This window comes from Bufo bufo, chromosome 2, assembly GCF_905171765.1.
Source record: "Bufo bufo chromosome 2, aBufBuf1.1, whole genome shotgun sequence".
Lineage (NCBI taxonomy): Eukaryota > Metazoa > Chordata > Amphibia > Anura > Bufonidae > Bufo > Bufo bufo.
In genome coordinates this window covers 436,031,487-436,056,269 of record NC_053390.1, presented here as the reverse complement: position 1 = coordinate 436,056,269, position 24,783 = coordinate 436,031,487, and the positions used below count along the sequence as shown (strand labels likewise).

The following is a 24,783-nucleotide window of genomic DNA, read 5'->3' as shown; positions in this document are numbered from 1 at the left end:
CCAGCAGCCGTTTGTTTCCTGGCTGCAGCGTTGACATTCAGTGAACACAGGTCACCACTGCAGCCAATCACTGTTTTCAACAGTGACGTCCTGTATGCTGCTGAGATCAGTAATTGGCTGCCTATGTGCATACAATGTTACCGCTGCAGCCAGGACGATGACATCAGTGGCAGGGAGGACCGGAGCCTCTTGATCCCCTCATACTGCAGTGTCTGAGCTGTTGTGAAACAAATTATACTGCTAAAATAATGAAGGGTAGGTAGCATTAACATGTTCAACCCCCGATCCAGAGTTCCTCTTTAGGAGAGGTGAAAAAAAATAAATCTTTGTTCTGTACAGTACAAAACCATATGGTTTCCCTGATGTATAGTGCCACTGCCCTACTACTGCAACAGTTTAGGGTACTTTCACACTTGCGGCAGGGGATTCCGGCAGGCAGTTCCGTCGCCCAAACTGCCTGCCGTATCCTTCAAAACGCATGGAAACTGATGGCATTTGTCAGGCGGATCAGGATCCTGATCCGTATGACAAGTGCATTGAAATGACGGATCCGACTCTCCGGTGTCATCCATAAAAACGGATCCGGCATTTATTTTATTTCAAATTTTTAGCGGTCTGAGCATGCGCAGACCGCAATGCCGGATCCGTTTTGCCGGAACGCTCGGGGCGTGATGCGGCATTAATGCATTTCAATGGGAAAAAATGCTGATTCCGGCAAGTGTTCCGGAATTTTTGACAGAGATAAAACCGCAGCATGCTGCGGTATTATCTCTGTCCTGAAAAGTCAAAAAGACTGGACTGAAGACATCCTGATGCATCCTGAACGGAATGCTCTCCATTCAGAATGCATTAGGATAAAACTGATCAATTTTTTTCCTGTACTGAGCCCCTAGGACGGAACTTAATGCCGGAAAAGAAAAAACGCTAGTGTAAAAGTACTCTTACAAACACTTTATCAGCTGTGCTATACCACATAGTCTCCTCATGCTAACATATAAGGGGGTAGCAGTCTATCTATATGTTTCACATGATGGCATTTTAATAGGGAAATCCACATATAACCATGAGACCAAATTTTGCAGGTTCTGTTGGTGCTCAACTAATGTGCCTGAAGTTTTCTGAAAGTGTATAATATGCGCTAGAGAGGTTCATGTACCCCCTTCGTTTTGTGAATCTGTGCAGATCACCTTGTAAACTATGATGGGAAATCATACATTTCAAGGTCCTGGGAATTTACCTATGATCCCTAGTAGTAAGAACATCGTGGTTCTTTCCCTGCTGGCAATTCCCACATTATAATCTTTGTCATTTTATAATTCTCCTGCTAATCTATGGCTCTTTTCACACTTTGTTTTTCAGTGTCTGTGGGAGAAATATGATGGGTAGATTTCCCAACATATAGCTCCGATTGATGTCTCTGTATAGGCATACACTGGCATCTGTCTCTTTTAGACTCCTATCGTTGAATTAAAAAAGAAAGATGCTGGTATTAGAATCCTGAAGGGAATAACGCAGGCTGCTTCACTGTTTCATGTGACCAGTAAAAGTTACAGCGATATATAGTGGTCTGATGGTGGCCAAAACTGCGCTCTTTTGACCAGATTGGAGAGGGGGCCTATGTGCTCTTTTGACATAATTTCCTGATACATATGGCAAGCAGACAATGCAAAATGAAGTGTGGAAAGTCTAATACATTTTGAGAACTGTAATAAAACATAGTATAAATTTCTGGTACAGAATAACAAGTGGGCATTTAAGAAAAAAAAAGGCTTTTCTATTTGTCCTCACTTAGGTTCTGTCCTTTCTAATAATTTGTACATCACGTACATGTAGTTTGTAGATATCTAAAGATCCCTTAAAAGTAGGGTATGATATTCAGCCTCCTACTCATCCCTGCTATCACTTCTACTTCTAAACTTTCTAGCACTCAGGTACTAAAACATGTAAAACAAAACTCGGAGGAAACCACGTTCCTTTCACAAACCTCTGATCTATGAACGAATTTCAACGGCTGCCGGATTCTGATTAGAAGCAGGGGGACTATGTATATGTAGGTAGGAAGTACAGTCGGTACTGGTAAAAGCATTATTGTAATTTACCAGTCTCAAGGCAAATTAGTAGACATATTTATTTCTTTGTAATTTTTGAAGCAGCTTTATAATAAATTGACTTTGGATGGACCATCAACTGCATGTGTTACGTCAAATAAAGTAAAAGCAGACACGACAGATAGATCAGTGGTAGCATTCTCTCAAGAACGAGCTAATTAAAGAGCCTCTGTCAACACGAGCAACCTTATAAAACCAGGCATATTGCCTGGTAGGGTTGATCATGCTGATTAAGACAATGCATTTCTTTATTTTATAGCTTGCAGGGAGTTATTTGTACTTTTATCAGTATACAGGTGAGCCATTTGAAGCACCACTACAGCAACGCCCCTAATGCTCACTACACCCTCCTTCCTTTTGATTGACAGAGCTAGACATCACATCTGGTGCTGTCATCTCCCGCCTGTGCTGTGGTGTTCTACTGCTTGCCAAGGGGGTGTAGTGAGCACTAGGAGTATAACTATAGCGGTGCTGGAAGCACGGCAGCCCACCCCTCAGTTTTCAAATAGCTGATTTGCATAATATTACAAATAACTCAACAAAGCTGCAAGCCATAAGATAAAGAAATATATTGTTTTAGTCAGCATGATCAACCCTACCAGACAATATGCCTGGTTTAATAGGGTTGACCATGGTGACAGAGGCGCTCTTTAAATAACATCCTGATATGCCTTACTAGCAATGGTACCTGTAGGCACTTCTCCTCATTGTAGATTTGTTTGGTATTCCTATTTCACTAGTTTAGTCCCTTTTTTCAGCCAGAGTCAATGGAGGGCACTTATGAATTGAATTTCTTTATCATAAGTGCCTCCTCTTTCTGGCTCCCTCTCCCTCACTTTGTTTACTGCTTATTGTAGGGGGATACGGCCACCGCTGCAGTTTAGCAGCGGTGGCTGCACTTGTGCTGTGTGTTTAACTCCTGTTCAGGCTGTGGTGAAGGGGGTCGTGGGAGCGTGCACACTCACGCATGCTCAGCAGCATCCGGTCCTCTACCTCTCTGCAGCGAAAAATAGAACTTGTCCTATTATTGTCCGCATCACAGACAAGGACAGTACTGGTCTATTAGGGGCCAACTGTTCTGTTCCACAAAATATGGAATGCACACTGACGTCATCCGTATTTTTTGCAGATCTGTTTTTTGCGGACCACAAAATACATACAGTTGTTTGCATGAACCCTAAGGGGGAATTAACACGCAGCAGATTGATTTCAGAAATGTATGGGACTGAAAATCATCTGTATGGCGTTGTTTAGGGCAGTAAGCACATCGATTTCAGCAAGCCCTATTCAAATGAATGAGACTGCTGCAGAGATTTCTGCATCAACTCTGTTTCACATCAAGCAGCAAATAGCCAGGAAAGTCTATAACGGAGATGCTCTGTCTTCAAGGGAAAGTGACGTTTATTTATTTTTACCTTGGATTTTAATATCTTTTTTTTCTTAAACTTCTGCAATTTTAGCATCAAACGCCAGATCCATTTGCTGCCACTTTCCCAAGTTCAGGATTTTCTGAAGACCCATTTAAAAGCAAGCATGATATGCCAGCACTGCCACCCAAAAGAAGCGTCCCTCCACGGCCAAAGCCTCCAGGTGGTAAGTTGATAAAGATGTATACATACCATCAAATTGTCTATTTTATTTATTTATGGAAGGTTTACAAACGATGGACGTATTCTGAAAACTAACTGCTATCTGTATGCTTTTTTTGGAAAGGGAAGCCACATTATGGTGTGTGCACGTAAGCTTTGGATCTGCACAACATGGGAGCTCAGCGGGATGATAATTTGATAGCTGAAACAATACTAAGTTGCTTTGTCGGTATTGCCTCAAATGCTAATAAATGAGAACATGAACGTATTGCTTCCATTCCTTTGAACATTGGGAAATTCACAGGCATTTCCAGGATACTAAACACATATGCAGTATACTAAAAAGTTGATATTAAAGAAAAAAAATTGTAAGATCCAAGCTTGGCTCTTCTACTACAGTATTATTTACAATAAAAGGGTTTTCTGATATTTTAATACTGATAACCTATCCTCTTTAATAGGTCATCAGTATCTGGTCGGTGGGGGTCCGACATCCGGGACACCAGCCAATCAGCTATTTGAGAAGGCATCGGCGCTCCTGTGAGAGCTGGGGCCTTCTCGCAGCTCACCAAGCACAGCGCCTTACATTGTTTAGCGGCTATGCTTGGTATTGCACTCAAGTGAATGGGGCTGAGTTGCTCCTAGGCCATGTGACAGATGATTATGTCGTCACTCGGCCTAGGAAAAGCACCACTGCCTTCTCAAATAGCTGATCCGGGGGGGTCCCAGGTGTCGGACTCCCATCGATCAGATCCTGATGACCTATCCTGAGGATAGGTCATCAGTATTAAAATCTTGGTAAACCCCTTTAAGCATTTAAGCATTTGAGAATTTGAAAGATTCTGTAATGAATAATTAAAATGGTAAACAGATCATTTGTTTTCCATTGTTGTAAGTAGGGTTTTGCATAATCCTAAAATTTGCAATATAATTATGACCCCAACTGCAGCATCTAAGCAGACTGCAACCCCCTGCACTGCAGCTCTTGTGAAACTACAGCTACCAGCATGCACACTTGCTTAGTTGTTCTTAGAACTCCCATAAAATTGAACAGATCATGCTGGGAGTTGTAGTATTACAACAGCTCGAGTGCCTAGGGTTGCTGACCACTAGGTTAGACAGATTAACATGGCTTCCTCTGTCACCCCCTTTCCCTCCTCCCATGTGCCACAATCACAGTGAGTTTGTGGCTTACCTTTGCATATACATATTACTAAAAATGACCTAGTAGCAGGTCAAGTAAAAAAATGACATTTCTTCCTTTATCAAGTCCCTTATTTTGGGGAAAAAAATAATACATAATTGCTGTCTCCATTCATAACATGAAGGGTTAATGACTGAACCCATACAGGGACAGGAGGATGGTCTGTGAGCCTCCTCCTCTCCCTCAAACCTGCCTCTTCTTCCCTGTCTAGCTCCCCTCTTCCACACAGGCAGAAGAATAGCAAGTACAATAAGCCTGAAGAAGGGCCCTCAGAAGCTCCCCCCCCCACTGCAGTCACACAGCCTCAACAGGCCTTGTTCAAAATAGTATTGTCTTTTCTTCTTGAACAGAGTTCAGGCTGATTAGTGGAGGTAATATAACAATAACAAAGACAAGTGCACTCTGCTGTCTTACTAACCTTCATACTGATGTAAAATTGAGAGATTAGCCAACATATCCTACTTGGAGGGCATGTCTGAGCCCGAGCACCGCGCCAAGGTTTCTCAAGTAGCTCGGGACCTAACGCTAAACCTACCTGTGCCGTATGGGCAATACCTGGAGCCAGTGGGCGAATTACAGGAGCGCAAGGCCCGACTCACAGCAATCTCCCAGTAACCTCCAGCATGTGACCATGCAGTCTGAATATGCCTTTATTTCCATCCACAGGCAGCATTCTGGTGCACATGTGAGGCCCGGGCTAGATCAGCCAGTCTTGGATGGGGCTCAGAGCTCTCTCCCTCCTCCCATTGTATGCATGGTCACATGCTAGAGGTTACTGGGAGATTGCTGTTAGTCGGACCTTGCGCTCCCGTAATTTGCCCACTGGCTCCTGGTATTGCCCATACGGCACAGGTAGGTTTAGCGTTAGGTCCCGAGCTACTTGAGAAACCTTGGCGCGGTGCTTGGGCTCAGACATGTCCTCCAAGTAGGATATGTTGGCTAATCTCTCAATTTTACATTAGTATGAGGGTTAGTAAGACCGTAGAGTGCACATGTCTTTGTTATTGTTATATTATTTTTACTGTTTATCACATCCACACATTTGCTATCCTGTGTATGATGTCCATTGTGGTACTTGTGGTCCGCTGCGGGCATCCTCCATTGTATGCATTTTTGCTGGGGATTGCCATTAGCAGCGGACCACAAGTGCAGGATCTGCCCCCTTCCTTCCCGGTATAGCTGCACCACTGCATATGAGGTTGAGCACTTCCTGCTTTTTAATACCACGCCAATCTGATTAGTGTAGGGAATTAAGTACCAAGTCAATTTTGGCATAATAAAACACTTCCACTATTGTTTTTGTTCTATTTTTTACTGTTTACTGTGCCGTAAAAATGACAAATTAAGGCTACTTTCACACCCCATGGTGATAGGGACGCTCCAAGTTAGAATATACTAAAAGAACTGTGTACATAACTGCCCCCTGCTGCCTGGCAGCACCTGATCTCTTACAGGGGGCTATGATACGCACAATTAACCCTCAGGTGCGGCACAGTTCTTTTAGTATATTCTAACTTGGAGCGTCCCCATCACCATGGGAACGCCTCTGTGTTAGAATATACTGTCTGATCTGAGTTTTCACGATGTGAAAACTCAGATCTGAAAAAGCAGTTATGCAGACGGATCCGTTCTGAACGGATGCAAGCGTTTGCATTATAGGTGCGGATCCGTCTGTGCAGATACCAGACGGATCCGCACCGAATGCAAGTGTGAAAGTAGCCTAACTTGTAAGTTAGTATGATACCAAAATTATTTATTAACATTATAGTTACAGAGAGGAGGCATTTTGCGGTTTGTCAGGCTACTTTCACATCAGCGCTTTATATTTCCATTCTTCTGCTCCATTATAAGAGCAAAAAGCAAAAATAACAGAAGGATTCGGCACATAATTGACAGGAACAGTGCCTAACTGATCCTATTGACCATAATGGGATCTGTTATTTATTTTTTATTTTTGTTGTGGAGAATTTTTTACAATTTCTGTGACGGAAGCCCCAAATGGAGCCTCCAACGAATATGTGAATGTAACTTAAGGGGAAAAAAACAAAACATTTTAACAGAACCCCCTTTAAGGAAGAGTGCTGAGAAAGTTCAAAGGGGTTGTCCCACAAAAAGCTTTGTACAATTTTCAAACCAGCACATGGATCTGAATACTTTTGTAATTGCATGTAATTAAACATTTTGTGAAGCCACTGAGTTATTCAATAAAATGTTTCTGTATAGCGCCACCTGCTCTTTGTTCTTTTTCTTATTTCTTTGACCTGCTCACTGAGATGGCCGCACATGCTCAGTTTCATCCTTCAACTGCCTCCTGAGCTGTGATAGGGCAAGAGCTCCAGCAGAAAAGACAGACCCCCTAAGCTGCAGCAGAAAAGACACTCCCCTTGAGCTGCCAGCTTGATGTAAATCTAGCAGAGCAATGAATGGGAATGTGTCTGGATCCATGTGAGGTACAGGGCTGGTTCTGTGTTTCTGACCCGCACCTAGTTTTGGCTCACAAATAACTGATCAAATAACTGAATTGTGAACTTGGCCTAAGTGGTGTATAGTGTAAGTGACGTGGGGTCTGATTATGTAATTTTTATATATGAAGGGGAGAAAAACAGAACTGGATCGCACATCCACAATGCTATGCTGAGATCTAATTAAACTCGCTTCTCAGCGCAATATTAAAGTGTACGATCCAGTTCTGTTTTTCTCCCCTTGATATATTATGTAATTTTTATCTTCGTACTCACTTGCATTCATACTCTGTCCTCCCACAAAACAGCAGGGAAATGCATTGAGAGGTTCCCTCTTTCAGTTCTCTCTGTTATGTGTGTGAGCACAGGAGTCCTCTCGATGCATTTTACTTCTGGTTTATTAGAGCACAGCATTGAAATACAAGTGAGTATGAAGCTAATAATTAAAAAACTAGACTTGGCACCACTTACTCTAGTTTGGAGGGTGTTTCGGAGCAGACAGATTCCTTTTAAGGTTAAAGGAATTGTTCAGCCTGTTAATATTGATGACCTATCCTGAGGATTCACTGTTTTTTCATTAAAAAGTGATTTTTAAAAGTCATACACACCCCAAAATGGTATTTACAAAAACTGCAGATCGTCCTGCAAAAAATGAGCCCTCACACATCTCTGTAGACATAGCTATTAAAAAAAGTTAGAAGGGGGGGCTGAATATGGCAATAAAACAAAAAATATTTTTTTCAAAAGCTTTTTTATTTCAGGAAAAACTATACATATGTGGTATCAACATAATGGTACTGACCTGGAGAATGAGGACCACAAGTCAGTTTTGCCGCATAGTGAATGCTGTAATAACAAAACCCATAAAACTCTGTCGGAATTGCGTTTTTTTTCCAATTCCACCCCGTATGGATTTTTTTTCCTATGCATTATTAAATTGTGCCATTAGAAACTACAACTTGTACCGCAAAAAACAAGCCCTCATACGGCTATGTAAATGGAAAAATAAAAAAGTTATGGCTCTGGTAAAGCAGGGAGTAAAAAATAAATATGGAAATTTGCTGCGTCAGGAAGGGGTTAAAGGTGTTCTCTGGGAATAAAGAAAATGAAAATACTTTAATATTACTTTATTATAAATATACTCCCAAATACCTTTTATTAGTTATAATGGCTCATTTTGTCTGGGGAGAAATCATTAGGAGAAATAAAATGGCCGCCGTCCTGTTAGTGCACACAAAACCTGTCCTAATCACATAGCAGGACAAGTTACTTCACAACACTGTGGTAAAGAGCTGCCTCATCCTCCTCTCCTACTTGTCAGGGATTATGATCCTGAATACATATGATAAGGGTACTTTTACACTTGCGTTGTGAAGATCCGGCAGGCAGTTCCGTCGCCAGAACTGCCTGCCGGAACCGGAAATCTGTGTGCAAACAGATAGCATTTGTAGACGGATACTGATGCGGATCCGTCTAACAAATGCATTGAAACACCGGATCCGTCTCTCCGGTGTCATCCGGAAAAACGGATCAGGTATTTATTGGTTTTGCATTTTTAAAGGTCTGCGCATGCGCAGACCGGAAAACCGAATCAGTTTTTCCGGAACACTTGGTGCCAGATCCGGAATTAATGCATTTCAATAGAAAATGGCAAGTGTTCCGGAATTTTGGACTGAGAAAATACCGCAGCATGCTGCGGTATTTTCTCCGGCCAAATACTGTAAGAGTGACTAAACTGAAGACATCCTGATGCATACTGAATGGATTGCTCTCCATTCAGAATGCATTAGGATGAAACTGATCTGTTTTTTTTTTTCTGGTATTGAGCCCCTGTGTCGAAACTCAATACTGGAAACCATTAAAGCTAGTGTGAAAGTACCCTAAGATCTTCAGCTGAATCTCTGTGGGAATGGAGTTCATGAGGAGACATGAAGTACAGAGAGGACGGACAGGACAGACTGTTGTAATAGAGACCTCTCTGTACTTTGTCTCCATTCCTACAGAGATTCATCTGAAGATGTTATCAGCTGTATTCAGGCTCATAATCCCTGAGAGGAGGATGAGGCAGCTCTTTACCTCAGTGTTGTGAAGTAACTCGTCCTGTTGTGTGATTAGGACAGGTTTTGTGTGAATTAATAGGACTGCGGCCATTTTATTTCTGATACGTAGAGGAAGATTGGGGGGGGGGGGGGGGGGTCCATCAGTACACTCTCCATTTTTTTTCCCCCCAGTTCTTCTCTTATTTTTGAAGTTAAACCTCGTAACTAGAGTTGAGCGGACACCTGGATGTTCAGGTTCGGCCGAACGTGAAAAAAAAGTTTGGGTTCGGGACCCGAACCCGAACCCCATTGAAGTCAATGGGGACCCGAACTTTTGGGCACTAACATGGCTCTAAAATAGTCCTGGAAAGGGCTAGAGGGCTGCAAAAGGCATCAAAATGTGCTTAAGAGCATGACAACTGTTCTGCAAACAAATGTGGATAGGGAAATGACTTAAAATAACATAAAATACAGAAAAATGTAAAATAACAATCTGGATCTAGGAGTAGGAGGTTGAGGAGGCGGTGGATGTGGCGGTGTAGGTTGACGTGGCGGTGTAGGTGGAAGCGGCGGTGAAGGAGGAATAGGTAGCCAACACTGATTTGTGTTATTTTTTATTTTTAAATTGGGGTATCCCCCAAAATATTGGGACATATAACAAAATAAAACTAAGAATAAGTGCACTTGAGTACAAGAATGGATGGTTGAGGCTGGTATAAATGTCTATTCTGCACAAGGTACGGACAAGTCCTGTGGGATCCATGCCTGGTTCATTTTTAATAAACGTAAGCTTGTCCACATTGGCTGCGGCCTGTGATAATGCTCTCTGCCGTACTAAACACACTTTCACACTATACACTGGCTGCAGGGCAGGTCAGCACCTCCAAGGCTGACAAAGCTTTTCCACATTTGGGCCATGCTAACCCTGCCTTCTCAGGTGCTGGTGGTGCCCCAGCTGCGTTGGCGACCTCTTCCTCCTCCTCCTGCCTTCGCCTTGTGCTTCCACTGTGCCCCCGCTGTCAGGTGGGAATGCTATCATCAGCGTGCACTTGTAGTCGCGCATCTTCTGATCAGTAACAGATGTTTTCACTAAATTTAGTTCCCTGTCAGCAATGCAGAGCAGGGGTTCATTCACGGCAAAAGGTGGTTCATGTCACCCAGCAATAGAACAGAGGATTTGGAGAGATTTAGGCCCCTGTCAGCAATGCAGAGCAGGGGTTCATTCACGGCAAAAGGTGGTTCATGTCACCCAGCAATAGAACAGAGGATTTTGAGAGATTTAGGCCCCTGTCAGCAATGCAGAGCAGGGGTTCATTCACGGCAAAAGGGGGTTCATGTCACCCAGCAATAGAACAGAGGATTTGGAGAGATTTAGGCCCCTGTCAGCAATGCAGAGCAGGGGTTCATTCACGGCAAAAGGGGGTTCATGTCACCCAGCAATACAACAGAGGATTTTGAGAGATTTAGGCCCCTGTCAGCAATGCAGAGCAGGGGTTCATTAACGGCAAAAGGGGTTTCATGTCACCCAGCAATACAACAGAGGATTTTGAGAGATTTAGGCCCCTGTCAGCAATGCAGAGCAGGGGTTCATTCACGGCAAAAGGGGGTTCGTGTCACCCAGCAATACAACAGAGGATTTTGAGAGATTTAGGCCCCTGTCAGCAATGCAGAGCAGGGGTTCATTAACTGCAAAAGGGGTTTCATGTCACCCAGCAATACAACAGAGGATTTGGAGAGATTTAGGCCCCTGTCAGCAATGCAGAGCAGGTGTTCATTCACGGCAAAAGGGGGTACATGTTACCCAGCAATACAACAGAGGATTTTGAGAGATTTAGGCCCCTGTCACCCAGGCACAGCAGGGGTTTGTATACGCCAAAAATGGTAAAATGTCACCCGACAATTGAAAATAAGAATTATTTCAATTTAGGGCACTAAAATTGCCACTTTTTTAAATTAAAATGTCTCTAAAATAGTCCTTGAAAAGGCTAGAAGGATGTAAAAGGCAGTAAAATGTGCTTAAGAGCATGGCAACTGCTCTGCAAACAAATGTGGATAGGGAAATAAAATGAAATAAAATAACTAAAAATTACAAATTATTAACCTGCAACTCAGAGAAGGAGGTGGATATGGAGTTGGATGTTGAGGAGGCAGTGAATGTGGTGTTATAGGTGGAGGCAGCAATGGAGGAGGAACAGGTAGCCAACAATTTATTTTTTATTTTTTATTGGGTAGGTAGCCCCCAAAATATTGAGCCAAATAAAAAAAAAGAAAACAAAGAATCATTGCACTTGACTTGAGTACAAGAATGTATATTTGATGGTGATATAAATGTCTATTCTGCACAAGGTACAGACAAGTCTTGTGGGATCCAAGCCTGGTTCATTTTAATGAACGTGAGCTTGTCCACGTTGTCTGTGGACAGGCGGCTGCGCCTGTCTGTAATGACGCCTCCTGCCGTGCTAAATACACGTTCAGAGAGTACACTGGCTGCAGGGCAGGTCAGCACCTCCAAGGCATACAGGGCAAACTCTGGCCATGTGGACAATTTGGAGACCCAGAAGTTGAATGGGGCAGAACCATCAGTCAGTACGTGTAGTCGTGTGCACAGGTACTGTTCCACCATGTTGTTCAAATGCTGCCTCCTGCTAACACGCTCCATATCAGCAGTTGGGGCCGGTTGTTGCGGCGAGGTGACAAAGCTTTTCCACATGTCGGCCATGCTAACCCTGCCTTATGAGGTGCTGGTGCTGACACAGCTGCATTGGCGACCTCTTCCTCCTCCCCTACCTTCGCTTTGTGCTTCCACTTGTCCCCCGGCGTCAGTCGGGAATGCTCTCAGGAGCGCGTCTACCAGCGTGCGCCTGTAGTTGCGCATCTTCCGATCACGCTCCAGGGAGGGAATTAAGGACGGCACATTGTCTTTGTAACGGGGTTCCAGCAGGGTGACCACCCAGTAGTCAGCACACGTTGAAATGTGGCCAACTCTGCAGTCGTTGCGCAGGCACTGCAGCATGTAGTCGCTCATGTGTGCCGGGCTGCCCAGAGGTAAGGACAAGCTGTCCTCTGTGGGAGGCGTATCGTCTGCGTCCTCCGTATCCCCCCAGCCACGCACCAGTGATGGGCCCGAGCTGCGTTGGATGCCACGTCGCTGTGAACATGCTTCATCCCCATCCTCGTCCTCCAGTAGTGGGCCCTGGCTGGCCAAATTTGTACCTGGCCTCTGCTGTTGCAAAAATCCTCTTTCTGAGCCACTTCTAAAAGACTGGCCTGAAAGTGTTAGAGATGACCCCTCTTCCTCCTCCTCGTCCTGGGCCACATCCTCTTCCATCATCACCCTAAGTGTTTTGTCAAGGAGACATAGAAGTGTTATTGTAACGCTGATAACGGCGTCATCGCCACTGGCCATGTTGGTGGAGTACTCGAAACAGCGCAACAGGGCACACAGGTCTCGCATGGAGGCCCAGTCATTGGTGGTGAAGTGGTGCTGTTCCACAGTGCGACTCACCCGTGCGTGCTGCAGCTGAAACTTCACTATGGCCTGCTGCTGCTCGCACAGTCTCTCCAGTATGTGCAAGGTGGAGTTCCACCTGGTGGGCACATCGCATATGAGGCGGTGGGCGGGAAGGCCGAAGTTACGCTGCAGCGCTGACAGGCGAGCAGCAGCAGGGTGAGAACGCCGAAAGCGCGCACAGACGGCCCACACTTTATGCAGCAGCTCAGACATGTCGGGGTAGTTGTGAATTAATTTCTGCACCACCAAATTCAGCACATGCGCCAGGCAAGGGATGTGCGTCAAACCGGCTAGTCCCAGAGCTGCAACGAGATTTCGCCCATTATCGCACACCACTAGGCCGGGGAAGCTGTCCGTCTCCACCAGCCTGAATGACAGCATTTCAAAGGCCAGCAGTTTAGAAAGGCTGGCATTCAGGGACAGGAATCGAGGGTGGCTAGGTGGGAATTTACGCTTTCTCTCAAAGGTTTGTGAGATGGAGAGCTGAACGCTTCCGTGTGATATGGTGGAGATGCTTGGTGACGGAGGTGGTGGTGTTGGTGGCACATCCTCTGTTTTGTGGGCGGCAGGTGCCAACGTTCCTCCAGAGGCCGAGGCAGCAGCAGAAGAGGGAGCAGGAGGGGCCTGAGCCCTTTCTTGGTTTTGAAAGTGCTTACTCCACTGCAGCCTGTGTCTCGCATGTAGATGCCTGGTCATGCAGGTTGTGCTAAGGTTCAGAACGTTAATGCCTCGCTTCAGGCTCTGATGGCACAGCGTGCAAACCACTCGGGTCTTGTCGTCAGCACATTATGTGAAGAAGTGCCATGCCAGGGAACTCCTTGAAGCTGCCTTTTGTGTGCTCGGTCCCTGGTGACTGTGGCCAGTAGCAGGTGAACTGTTTTGGCGACGGCTGCTCTGCTTTTGCACCCTGCTCCCGCTTTTGCTACGCTGTTGGCTCGGTCTCACCACTGCCTCTTCCTCCGAACTCTGAAAGTCAGTGGCACGACCTTCATTCCATGTGGGGTCTAGGACCTCATCGTCCCCTGCATCGTCTTCCACCCAGTCTTCCTCCCTGACCTCCTTTTCGGTCTGCACACTGCAGAAAGACGCAGCAGTTGGCACCTGTGTTTCGTCATCATCAGAGACGTGCTGAGGTGGTATTCCCATGTCCTCATCAGGAAACATAAGTGGTTGTGCGTCAGTGCATTCTATGTCTTCCACCCCTGGGGAAGGGCTAGGTGGATGCCCTTGGGAAACCCTGCCAGCAGAGTCTTCAAACAGCATAAGAGACTGCTGCATGACTTGAGGCTCAGACAGGTTCCCCGATATGCATGGGGGTGATGTGACAGACTGATGGGCATGGGTTTCAGGCGCCACCTGTGCGCTTTCTGCAGAAGACTGGGTGGGAGATAATGTGAACGTGCTGGATCCACTGTCGGCCACCCAATTGACTAATGCCTGTACTTGCTCAGGCCTTGCCATCCTTAGAACGGCATTAGGCCCGACCAAATATCGCTGTAGATTCTGGCGGCTACTGGGACCTGAGGTAGTAGGTTCAGTAGGACGTGTAGCTGTGGCAGAACGGCCACATCCTCTCCCTGCACCAGAGGCTCCACCAACACCACCACCACCATGACCACGTCCCTTATTAGATGTTTGCCTCATAGTTAGCATTCACAAAGGAAAGTAAAAAGTGGTTAAGTATGTTAAAAATAATTAACCGCCAATATAATCCCTGATGTAGGGTATTGCACTCTATTTCTTTTTTTTTTTTAATTCTATATGACAGCGGTATATCAGAGGGTTTTTTCACCCCAGTAACCAAAAAGCCGTATTTCTGGCCTAAATGTGACAGTCACTTATGCACGTCTAATCCTAGATGTGCAGTATATCAGAGGCTTTTTTCACCCCAGTAACCAAAAAGCCGTATTTATGGCCTAAATGTGACAGTCACTTATGCACGTCTAATCCTAGATGTGCAGTATATCAGAGGCTTTTTTCACCCCAGTAGCCAAAAAGCCGTATTTCTGGCCTAAATGTGACAATCACTTATGCTTGTCTAATCTCAGATGTGCAGTATATTAGAGGGTTTGTTCACCCTAACCAAAAAGCTGTATTTCTGTCCTAAATGTGACAGTCACTTATGCACGTGTAATCCCAGATGTGCAGTATATGAGAGGCTTTTTTCACCCCAGTATGCCAAAGCCATATTTATGGCCTAAATATGACAGTCACTTATGCACATGTAATCCTAGATGTGCAGTATATGAGAGGCTTTTTTCACCCCAGTAACCAAAATGCCGTATTTATGGCCTAAATGTGACAGTCACTTATGCTTGTCTAATCCCAGATGTGCAGTATATTAGAGGGTTTTTTCACCCTAACCAAAAAGCTGTATTTCTGTCCTAAATGTGACAGTCACTTATGCACGTGTAATCCCAGATGTGCAGTATATGAGAGGCTTTTTTCACCCCAGTATGCCAAAGCCGTATTTATGGCCTAAGGCCTCATGCACACGACAGTGTTTTTTCACTGTCAGTGATTTGGCTTCAGTGGTCCGTGGCCGATTTTGCTTCAGTTGTGTTTCCTTGTGCCTTCCTTTTTTTTTGTCTGACAGGGGGAAAAAAAAGAAGGTTAATGAAAAGTGTAATTTTATTGCACCAAGGTCTTGTAGAAAAAAATGGACACAGATGCGGACACGGATGACATACCAGTTGTGCATCCATTTTTTTTGATGGACCCATTGACTTGAACGGGTCCGTCATCCGTTTTCCACTGACAAGAATAGGACAGGTTATATTTTTTTGACGGACTGGAATCGCGGATGACGGACGCGTTGAAAAAACGGAGGACTATCAGTTTTTTTGCACAGCTCCATAGAAATGAATGGGACCTCCGCTAAACTGTGAAAAATGACGGAACGGACGCGGATGCACACAACGGTCGTGTGCATGAGGCCTAAATGTGACAGTCACTTATGCACGTCTAATCCCAGATGTGCAGTAAATCAGAGGGATTTTTCACCCCAGTAAGAAAAAAAGCTGTATTTCTGTCCTAAATGTGACAGTGACTTATGCACGTGTAATCACAGATGTGCAGTATGTAACCAAAAAGCTGTATTTCTGTCCTAAATGTGACAGTCACCTATGCACGTGTAATCACAGATGTGCAGTATATTACAGGCTTTTTTCACCCCAGTAACCAAAAAGCTGTATTTCTGTCCTAAATGTGACAGTGACTTATGCACGTGTAATCCCAGATGTGCAGTATATTAGAGGGTTTTTTCACCCTAACCAAAAAGCTGTATTTCTGTCCTAAATGTGACAGTCACTTATGCTTGTCTAATCCCAGATGTGCAGTATATTAGAGGGTTTTCTCACCCCAGTATGCCAAAGCTGTATTTCTGGACTTGCAGATAGCCTATGCTGGTGCACTATCGTTGCATAAAATGGCTGCCGATCAAGTATTGATATTGATGAAATGAAGAAAAAAAAGTTCGTTTTCAGCAGTAGTTGGCTCAGGGCAGGCTTAAAAAAATTGTGCACTGCACCCACAAAACACTTTTTCTGTAGATCGCTAAGTACATAAACCAGTTCTTGATAAGATCGCTCCCTGATCTCTCCCTCACAGCAGCTGCAGCCTCTCCCTACACTAATCCGAGCAGAGTGACGGGCGGCGCTAAGTGACTCCAGCTTAAATAGAGGCTGAGTCACATGCTGCAATTGGCCAATCACAGCCATGCCAATAGTAGGCATGGCTGTGATGGCCTTTTGGGGCAAGTAGTATGACGCTTGTTGATTGGCTGCTTTGCAGCCTTTAAAAAAGCGCCATAAAAATCGCCGAACACCGAACCCGAACTTTTACGTAAATGTTCGGGTCCGGGTGCCGAAAAACCTAAAGTTCGGTACGAACCCGAACTTTACAGTTCGGGTTCGCTCAACTCTACTCGTAACCTCATCTGAGGGCAAAAGATCATTGAAAGAACTTTCCCAGAAAGATTGTTCGTCCTTCCCCCAGTGTCATTGAAAAATGAATGGCTATACTGTGCTGTATATTTCATCATTTTAAGACCTCAGTAAAGGGCTCATCATGGTAACACAACCTACGCTGATAGAACTGATCTTGTTTCCCTTAGGCCTCTTGCACACGAACGTTTTTTTTTCCCCGTTTACGTTCTGTTTTCTTTTTTGCGTTCCGTATACAGAATCATTCATTTCAATGGATCCGCAAAAAAAAAGGTACTCCGTATGCCTTCCGTTTCCGTATTTCCATTTTCCCGTTCCGTTCAAAGATAGAACATGTCCTATTATTGTCCGCTTAACGGACAAGGATAGTACTGTTCTATCAGGGGCCAGCTGTTCCGTTCCACAAAAAACGGAATGCACACTGACGTCATCCGTATTTTTTTGCGGTCGCAAAATACAGAAAAAGCCATACGGTCGTGTGCAAGAGGCCTTATACGAGGACTATTTTATTGCATCATTTGTGCACAGCTTAGCAGAGAGGTTGCTATGACAGCTCTGGGAAGCCTCAGCAGGTCCCAGGCTGTCATGGTAACCAATCAGAGCCCCACGATTTCACGGCAGGGGCTCCGATTGGAAGGCAATGGGAACCGCATCCCTCCGCCTTAAACAGATGCCGCGATCATTGTTGAACGCGGCATCTGAGGGGTGAAATGACAGTTTGCTGTGATTGCCGTTCCCTGTCATTGCGCCCAGGTGCCTGCTGTATCATACAGCCGGCAACCGCCACGTATGAAGCGGGCTCACCACAGCTACCAGCGACACATAATGCAGTACATGTACGGCATTATGCGTTAAGCGATTATTAAGTAATGCCTCTTATGGGTCTTTTTTGATATTATAACCTGTTACTGAGTGAATAAGGTGATAGACTCTAATCGAAAACCTTTTTACTCAAGGGTAGGTCCCCCAATATGCAGAACCACAGCTCTAAGGCTAGGTTCACACCTGAGCGTTTTACAGCGCGTTCCTACGCGCTGTAAAATGCTCAACAGGCAAAAACCAATGTTTCCGTATGGGCATGGTTCTCACCTGAGCGTTTTACAGCGCGTACAAACACGCTGTAAAATGCCCTACGCCCCAAGAAGTACAGGAGCTTCTTTGGGGCGTATTGTCGCGTGTAACACCTCTATTTTTCATTGTACGCCTCTGTGGTCAATAGCAAGAACGCGCGTACGACACGCGTTTCCAAAATACGCCCGATAAAAACGCCTGTAAACAGCGCATATCGAATACGCTCAGGTCTGAACCCAGCCTAAAGCAGTTTCGGGAGTAGCCCGGTATTGCATGGGCAGTCAAGATTCTTTTTAATTAGTTCATTTTAAAAAGACCATTCAAGATGCAAAGCAGAAGTGAGATTAACATAGGCCGTAACTCACTTAAGTAACCTTTATTTTAAAGGTGCCACATCTGTGACCTATTTCAGAATTATATTTTAATTTGTCAGATTAGATTGCACTGTTGTGTTTCGGCACATTACATGTAAAATCTAATCTGCGTAATATATCTTTTTTAAAGGGGTATTTTGGTTGTTAAAAGTTATCCCCAAACATAATTAATAATAAAACAGCACTTGGCTCTTCCTGTAACTTCTATAGACATCCATGGAGAGGTCAACGTGCAAGCAAGGCTCTCACTTAAAGGGGTTCTCCAGGAATGATTTAAAATAGCCGCCAGCAACCTGTTCTAGAATGTGAGCAGGACTGGTTTTCTACAATTGCAGAACTGCCTAGGGGTGGGGCCTCACTACATTGCTCTACAATAGATGGCTATTATGTGATCCTGCCTCTGATATGCCATAATGGCTGAGCAGCCCGACAGAAAAACTCACCAATATATAGTATATGCAAGTGCCAGCTTGGCAGCTCCGTAACTTGTGGTAACAAGTCCTGCTCACATTCTAGAACAGGTTGCTGTTGGCCATTTTAAATCATTCCCGGTGAACCCCTTTAAGCTGTGTGTAGACTGTGACAGCCATGAATTGGCAAAAGATGGTGCCTAGATACCCCAGTTCTCCCAGTAGATGATGGTCCCAGAGCCTGGGACCCATATCTGTCAGCCATTTATAACATATACACAGGATATACCATAAATAGTTGTGTATACTCCTTTAATTTATTTTTCACTTAGGTATTCTGTTTGCAAATATGTATTTGTTTTAGGTAGGAATAATAGTTGTACATCATTTTCATCTCTCATAATTCTCACAATAATTATGGGGTATATTGCGGAGGGTTCTTTTACTGATAGCAATGTCACAGAAGCTCTATAGTTAGGAACCCCTCAAACATATTAGAGTAATAAATACCAGGGGGAGAAAAACAGAACTGGATCGCACATCCACAGTGCTATGCTTTGATCTAATTAAACTCGCTTCTCAGCGCCATATTGAGGTGTACAGCCCCCCATACTGCATGCTGTACAAGAGGCATTAGTGTACATTTTGATCAAAAGGCATAAGCCCACTGACCACGCCAAGGTCCCCTCTTTGAGTGGGACCTACTCTGACAAATAGGCGCAGCACAATGCGGTGACAAAGCGGCACTGCCCTAGTAGGCGGCGGGACCCAGGAGTCAAACGGCAACCCTGCTGTCTGACAATGCCACCCATGGCACTGGGTCCCACCAACCCACCAGAACAGCACCACAAAAATAAAGGCCACCACGCAGTACTGCACCATGTGAACAGTTGTCTAACACAACATGTCCATTGCTATCAGGAGCTGCAGGTCAATGACCACTTATATGCAGACTACTGTCTGGTATGGTGGTGTGGTGAGTGGGCTTATGCCTTTTTATCAAAACGTACACTAATGCCTCTTGTACAGCATGCTGAATGGGGGGCTGTACACTTCAATATGGCGCTGAGAAGAGAGTTTAATTAGATCAAAGCATAGCATTGTGGATGTGCGATCCAGTTCTGTTTTTTAGAGTAATAGGTTTGATACAAAAAAAACAAGCAACATTTATTCTGTTAATATACTCTCAGGGCTCTTTCACACTTGCGTTATTGTCTTCCGGCATAGAGTTCCGTCGTCGGGACTCTATGCCGGAAGAATACTGATCAGGATTATCCTAATGCATTCTGAATGGAGAGTAATCCGTTCAGGATGCATCAGGATGTCTTCAGTTCCGGTACGGAACGTTTTTTGGCCGGAGAAAATACCGCAGCATGCTGCGCTTTTTGCTCCGGCCAAAAATCCTGAAGACTTGCCGCAAGGCCGGATCCGGGATCAATGCCCATTGAAAGGCATTGATCCGGATCCGGCCTTAAGCTAAACGTCGTTTCGGCGCATTGCCGGACCCGACGTTTAGCTTTTTCTGAATAGTTACCATGGCTGCCGGGACGCTAAAGTCCTGTTTGCCATGGTAAGTGTAGCGGGGAGCAGGGGAGCAGCATACTTACCGTCCGTGCGGCTCCCGGGGCGCTCCAGAGTGACGTCAGGGCGCCCCAAGCGCATGGATCACGTGATCACATGGATCACGTCATCCATGCGCATGGGGCGCTCTGACGTCATTCTGGAGCGCCCGGGGAGCCGCACGGACTGTAAGTATACCGCTCCCCCGCTCCCCGCTCCTACTATGGCAACCAGGACTTTAATAGCGTCCTGGGTGCCATAGTAACACTGAAAGCATTTGGAAGACGGTTCCGTCTTCAAATGCTTTCAGTACACTTGCGTTGTTACGGATCCGGCAGGCACCTCCGGCAACGGAAGTGCATGCCGGATCCCAACAACGCAAGTGTGAAAGAGGCCTCAGTATCTTTTTTGTAATACAGCACCTATTGCTAACTGAGCTCTGAGTTGAACAACTAATAACGGCTTACTTTGGTAATCTGTGGTTTGCCTCAAAAATCTGAGGAATGAGTAGAACTGAAAGTTCAGTTACGAAGTGGAAAAGGCGTATTAAAGCAGTTAAAATACATTGTTTTCTTATTTTTCTGTGGCTAACTCCAGTGTTGCAAAAGGTACAGGTGCAGAGTCAACTTTTAAAAGGGTGACAAAATAGTATCTTTCTTACAGTTAAAGGAAATGTTAATGCTGTACAACACTGTGTAAGTACTATGAGAGGACTACGGTGCATAGATCAGAATATATGTGATTTTCAGATGTGAATCCCTATGTAACTGTTCTTGGTCAGATCATGTCAGTGGTATCCTCTAAGCCAGGGGTGAACAAACTTTTCTGGTCAGAGGATCACATTGTCATATTGAAGCACTCCAAAGGGCCACAATAAAACTTAAAGGGAATGTCTCATCAGACCTATTATTTAAATCACATTTTTATTTTTAACATCTTTTAAAAAAAAAATTGATGCTATTTTTATTAAAATCCTGCAGAGTTCCTAATGACCACTAAGACTAGTAATAGGCGCCACTTCTTGGTCTGTACAGATTACTTTAAAGGCTATGTACACCTTTGGGGTCATGTTTTTTTATTATTATTATTATTATTATTATTATTATTATTATATTGTGCTTATTTTTAGCTAAAAATCATTTTTTCAATTGGTCATTATTAGAAATATGGAATCCTTTTTTCTGTACAGAGCTGACATGCTCTACCAGCTGTCTGTGGATTTTTTGTCTTTTCCGCCATCTGAGGAGCAGACGGACTCCTTATTTCTGCTCTCTGACATTATAAACACTCATCAAAGCTCAATCCTTATCTTACTGATCAGAATGTGGCTTAAATAAGTGTTTGACCTCTCAGTAGTTTAGAAATAAGGGTAATTAGATGACCAGCACAAAGTGAAAGTACCAGTCACACAGTTTGAAAAACAGTTAACCCTTTGTGTCTGAACAGCTCAATATTTTTAATATAGGCCAATTGAAAATATGATTTTTAGCCAAAAATAAGTTAAATGCAATCATAAAAAGAAAATGACTCCAAAGGCGTACATAGCCTTTAATGCAGTTATCTGCTTATCTGTTTTTGTAATCCTGGCTGTAATGATATCACCTCTGTGTATAGATAAGACAAGATCCACCTCTGCACAGGTCACACAGCATGCCTAGAAAACTCTCCCATAGAAGTCAATGAGGTCCTCTCCTAACCATTGTGTCTATTGCCCATGGGGCTGCTGTAAAGCAATTTTCGTAATGCTTTTTAACCACCTCAGCCCCCAGTGCTTAAACACCCTGAAAGACCAGGCCACTTTTTACACTTCTGACCTACACTACTTTCACCGTTTATTGCTCGGTCATGCAACTTACCACCCAAATGAATTTTACCTCCTTTTCTTCTCACTAATAGAGCTTTCATTTGGTGGTATTTCATTGCTGCTGACATTTTTACTTTTTTTGTTATTAATCGAAATTTAACGATTTTTTTTGCAAAAAAATGACATTTTTCACTTTCAGTTGTAAAATTTTGCAAAAAAAACGACATCCATATATAAATTTTGCTCTAAATTTATTGTTCTACATGTCTTTGATAAAAAAAAAATGTTTGGGTAAAAAAAAAATGGTTTGGGTAAAAGTTATAGCGTTTACAAACTATGGTACAAAAATGTGAATTTCCGCTTTTTGAAGCAGCTCTGACTTTCTGAGCACCTGTCATGTTTCCTGAGGTTCTACAATGCCCAGACAGTACAAACACCCCACAAATGACCCCATTTCGGAAAGTACACACCCTAAGGTATTCGCTGATGGGCATAGTGAGTTCATAGAACTTTTTATTTTTTGTCACAAGTTAGCGGAAAATGATGATTTTTTTCTTTCTTTTTTTTTCTTACAAAGTCTCATATTCCACTAACTTGTGACAAAAAATAAAAAGTTCTATGAACTCACTATGCCCATCACGAAATACCTTGGGGTCTCTTCTTTCCAAAATGGGGTCACTTGTGGGGTAGTTATACTGCCCTGGCATTCTAGGGGCCCAAATGTGTGGTAAGGAGTTTGAAATCAAATTCTGTAAAAAATGACCTGTGAAATCCGAAAGGTGCTCTTTGGAATATGGGCCCCTTTGCCCACCTAGGCTGCAAAAAAGTGTCACACATCTGGTATCTCCGTACTCAGGAGAAGGTGGGGAATGTGTTTTGGGGTGTCATTTTACATATACCCATGCTGGGTGAGAGAAATATCTTGGCAAAAGACAACTTTTCCCATTTTTTTATACAAAGTTGGCATTTGACCAAGATATTTATCTCACCCAGCATGGGTATATGTAAAAAGACACCCCAAAACACATTCCCCACCTTCTCCTGAGTACGGAGATACCAGATGTGTGACACTTTTTTGCAGCCTAGGTGGGCAAAGGGGCCCATATTCCAAAGAGCACCTTTCGGATTTCACAGGTCATTTTTTACAGAATTTGATTTCAAACTCCTTACCACACATTTGGGCCCCTAGAATGCCAGGGCAGTATAACTACCCCAGAAGTGACCCCATTTTGGAAAGAAGAGACCGCAAGGTATTCGCTGATGGGCATAGTGAGTTCATGGAAGTTTTTATTTTTTGTCACAAGTTAGTGGAATATGAGACTTTGTATGAAAAAAAAATAAAAATAAAAAATCATCATTTTCCACTAACTTGTGACAAAAAATAAAAAATTCTAGGAACTTGCCATGCCCCTCACGGAATACCTTGGGGTGTCTTCTTTCCAAAATGGGGTCACTTATGGGGTAGTTATACTGCCCTGGCATTTTCCAGGGGCCCTAATGTGTGGTAAGTAGGTAAATGACCTGTGAAATCCGAAAGGTGCTCTTTGGAATGTGGGCCCCTTTGCCCACCTAGGCTGCAAAAAAGTGTCACACATCTGGTATCTCCGTACTCAGGAGAAGGTTGGGAATGTGTTTTGTGGTGTCATTTTACATATTCCCATGCTGGGTGAGAGAAATATCTTGGCAAAAGACAACTTTTCCCATTTTTTTATACAAAGTTGGCATTTGACCAAGATATTTATCTCACCCAGCATGGGTATATGTAAAAAGACACCCCAAAACACATTCCTCAACTTCTCCTGAATACAGAGATACCATATGTGTGACACTTTTTTGCAGCCTAGGTGGGCAAAGGTACCCAAATTCCTTTTAGGAGGGCATTTTTAGACATTTGGATACCAGACTTCTTCTCACACTTTGGGGCCCCTAAAATGCCAGGGCAGTATAAATACCCCACATGTGACCCCATTTTGGAAAGAAGACACCCCAAGGTATTCAATGAGGGGCATGGCGAGTTCATAGAAAAAAAAAAATTTTGGCACAAGTTAGCGGAAATTGATTTTTTTGATTTTGTTCTCACAAAGTCTCCCTTTCCGCTAACTTGGGACAAAAATTTCAATCTTTCATGGACTCAATATGCCCCTCAGCGAATACCTTGGGGTGTCTTCTTTCCAAAATGGGGTCATTTGTGGGGTGTTTGTACTGCCCTGGCATTTGAGGGTCTCCGCAATCATTACATGTATGCCCAGCATTAGGAGTTTCTGCTATTCTCCTTATATTGAGCATACAGGTAATGAGATTTTTTTTTTCCGTTCAGCCTCTGGGCTGAAAGAAAAAAATGAACGGCACAGATTTCTTCATTCGCATCGATCAATGTGGATGAAAAAATCTCTGCCAAAAAAAGGAAAAAGGAGGGGAAAGGCGTCTGCCAGGACATAGGAGCTCCGCCCAACATCCATACCCACTTCAGCTCGTATGCCCTGGCAAACCCGATTTCTCCATTCACATCAATCGATGTGGATGAATAAATCATTGCCGGGATTTTTTTTTTTTATATATACAAAGTGTTTGCCAAAGTATATGAACACCGCCACCTCCTCAGCTCATATGCCTCGGCAAACATATCTTTTACTGCAGAGGAGAAATCTCGTCTTGCAGCGCCGCATACACCGACTTGCGTGTAATCTGACAGCAGCGCAATGCTTCT

The 24,783-nt window shown here is 44.0% G+C and overlaps 1 protein-coding gene across 2 annotated transcripts in view; it reads left to right on the top strand.

Annotated features, from left to right (window-relative positions):
• EPS15L1 (epidermal growth factor receptor pathway substrate 15 like 1) overlaps positions 1–24,783 on the top strand; it is a 297,626-nt gene that overhangs the window by 193,118 nt on the left and 79,725 nt on the right. For both annotated transcript variants that reach the window (XM_040417436.1, XM_040417435.1), the window contains one exon: positions 3,569–3,701. In XM_040417436.1, coding sequence (XP_040273370.1) covers positions 3,569–3,701 — 133 coding nt within the window. The remainder of the gene's footprint in view (positions 1–3,568; positions 3,702–24,783) is intronic.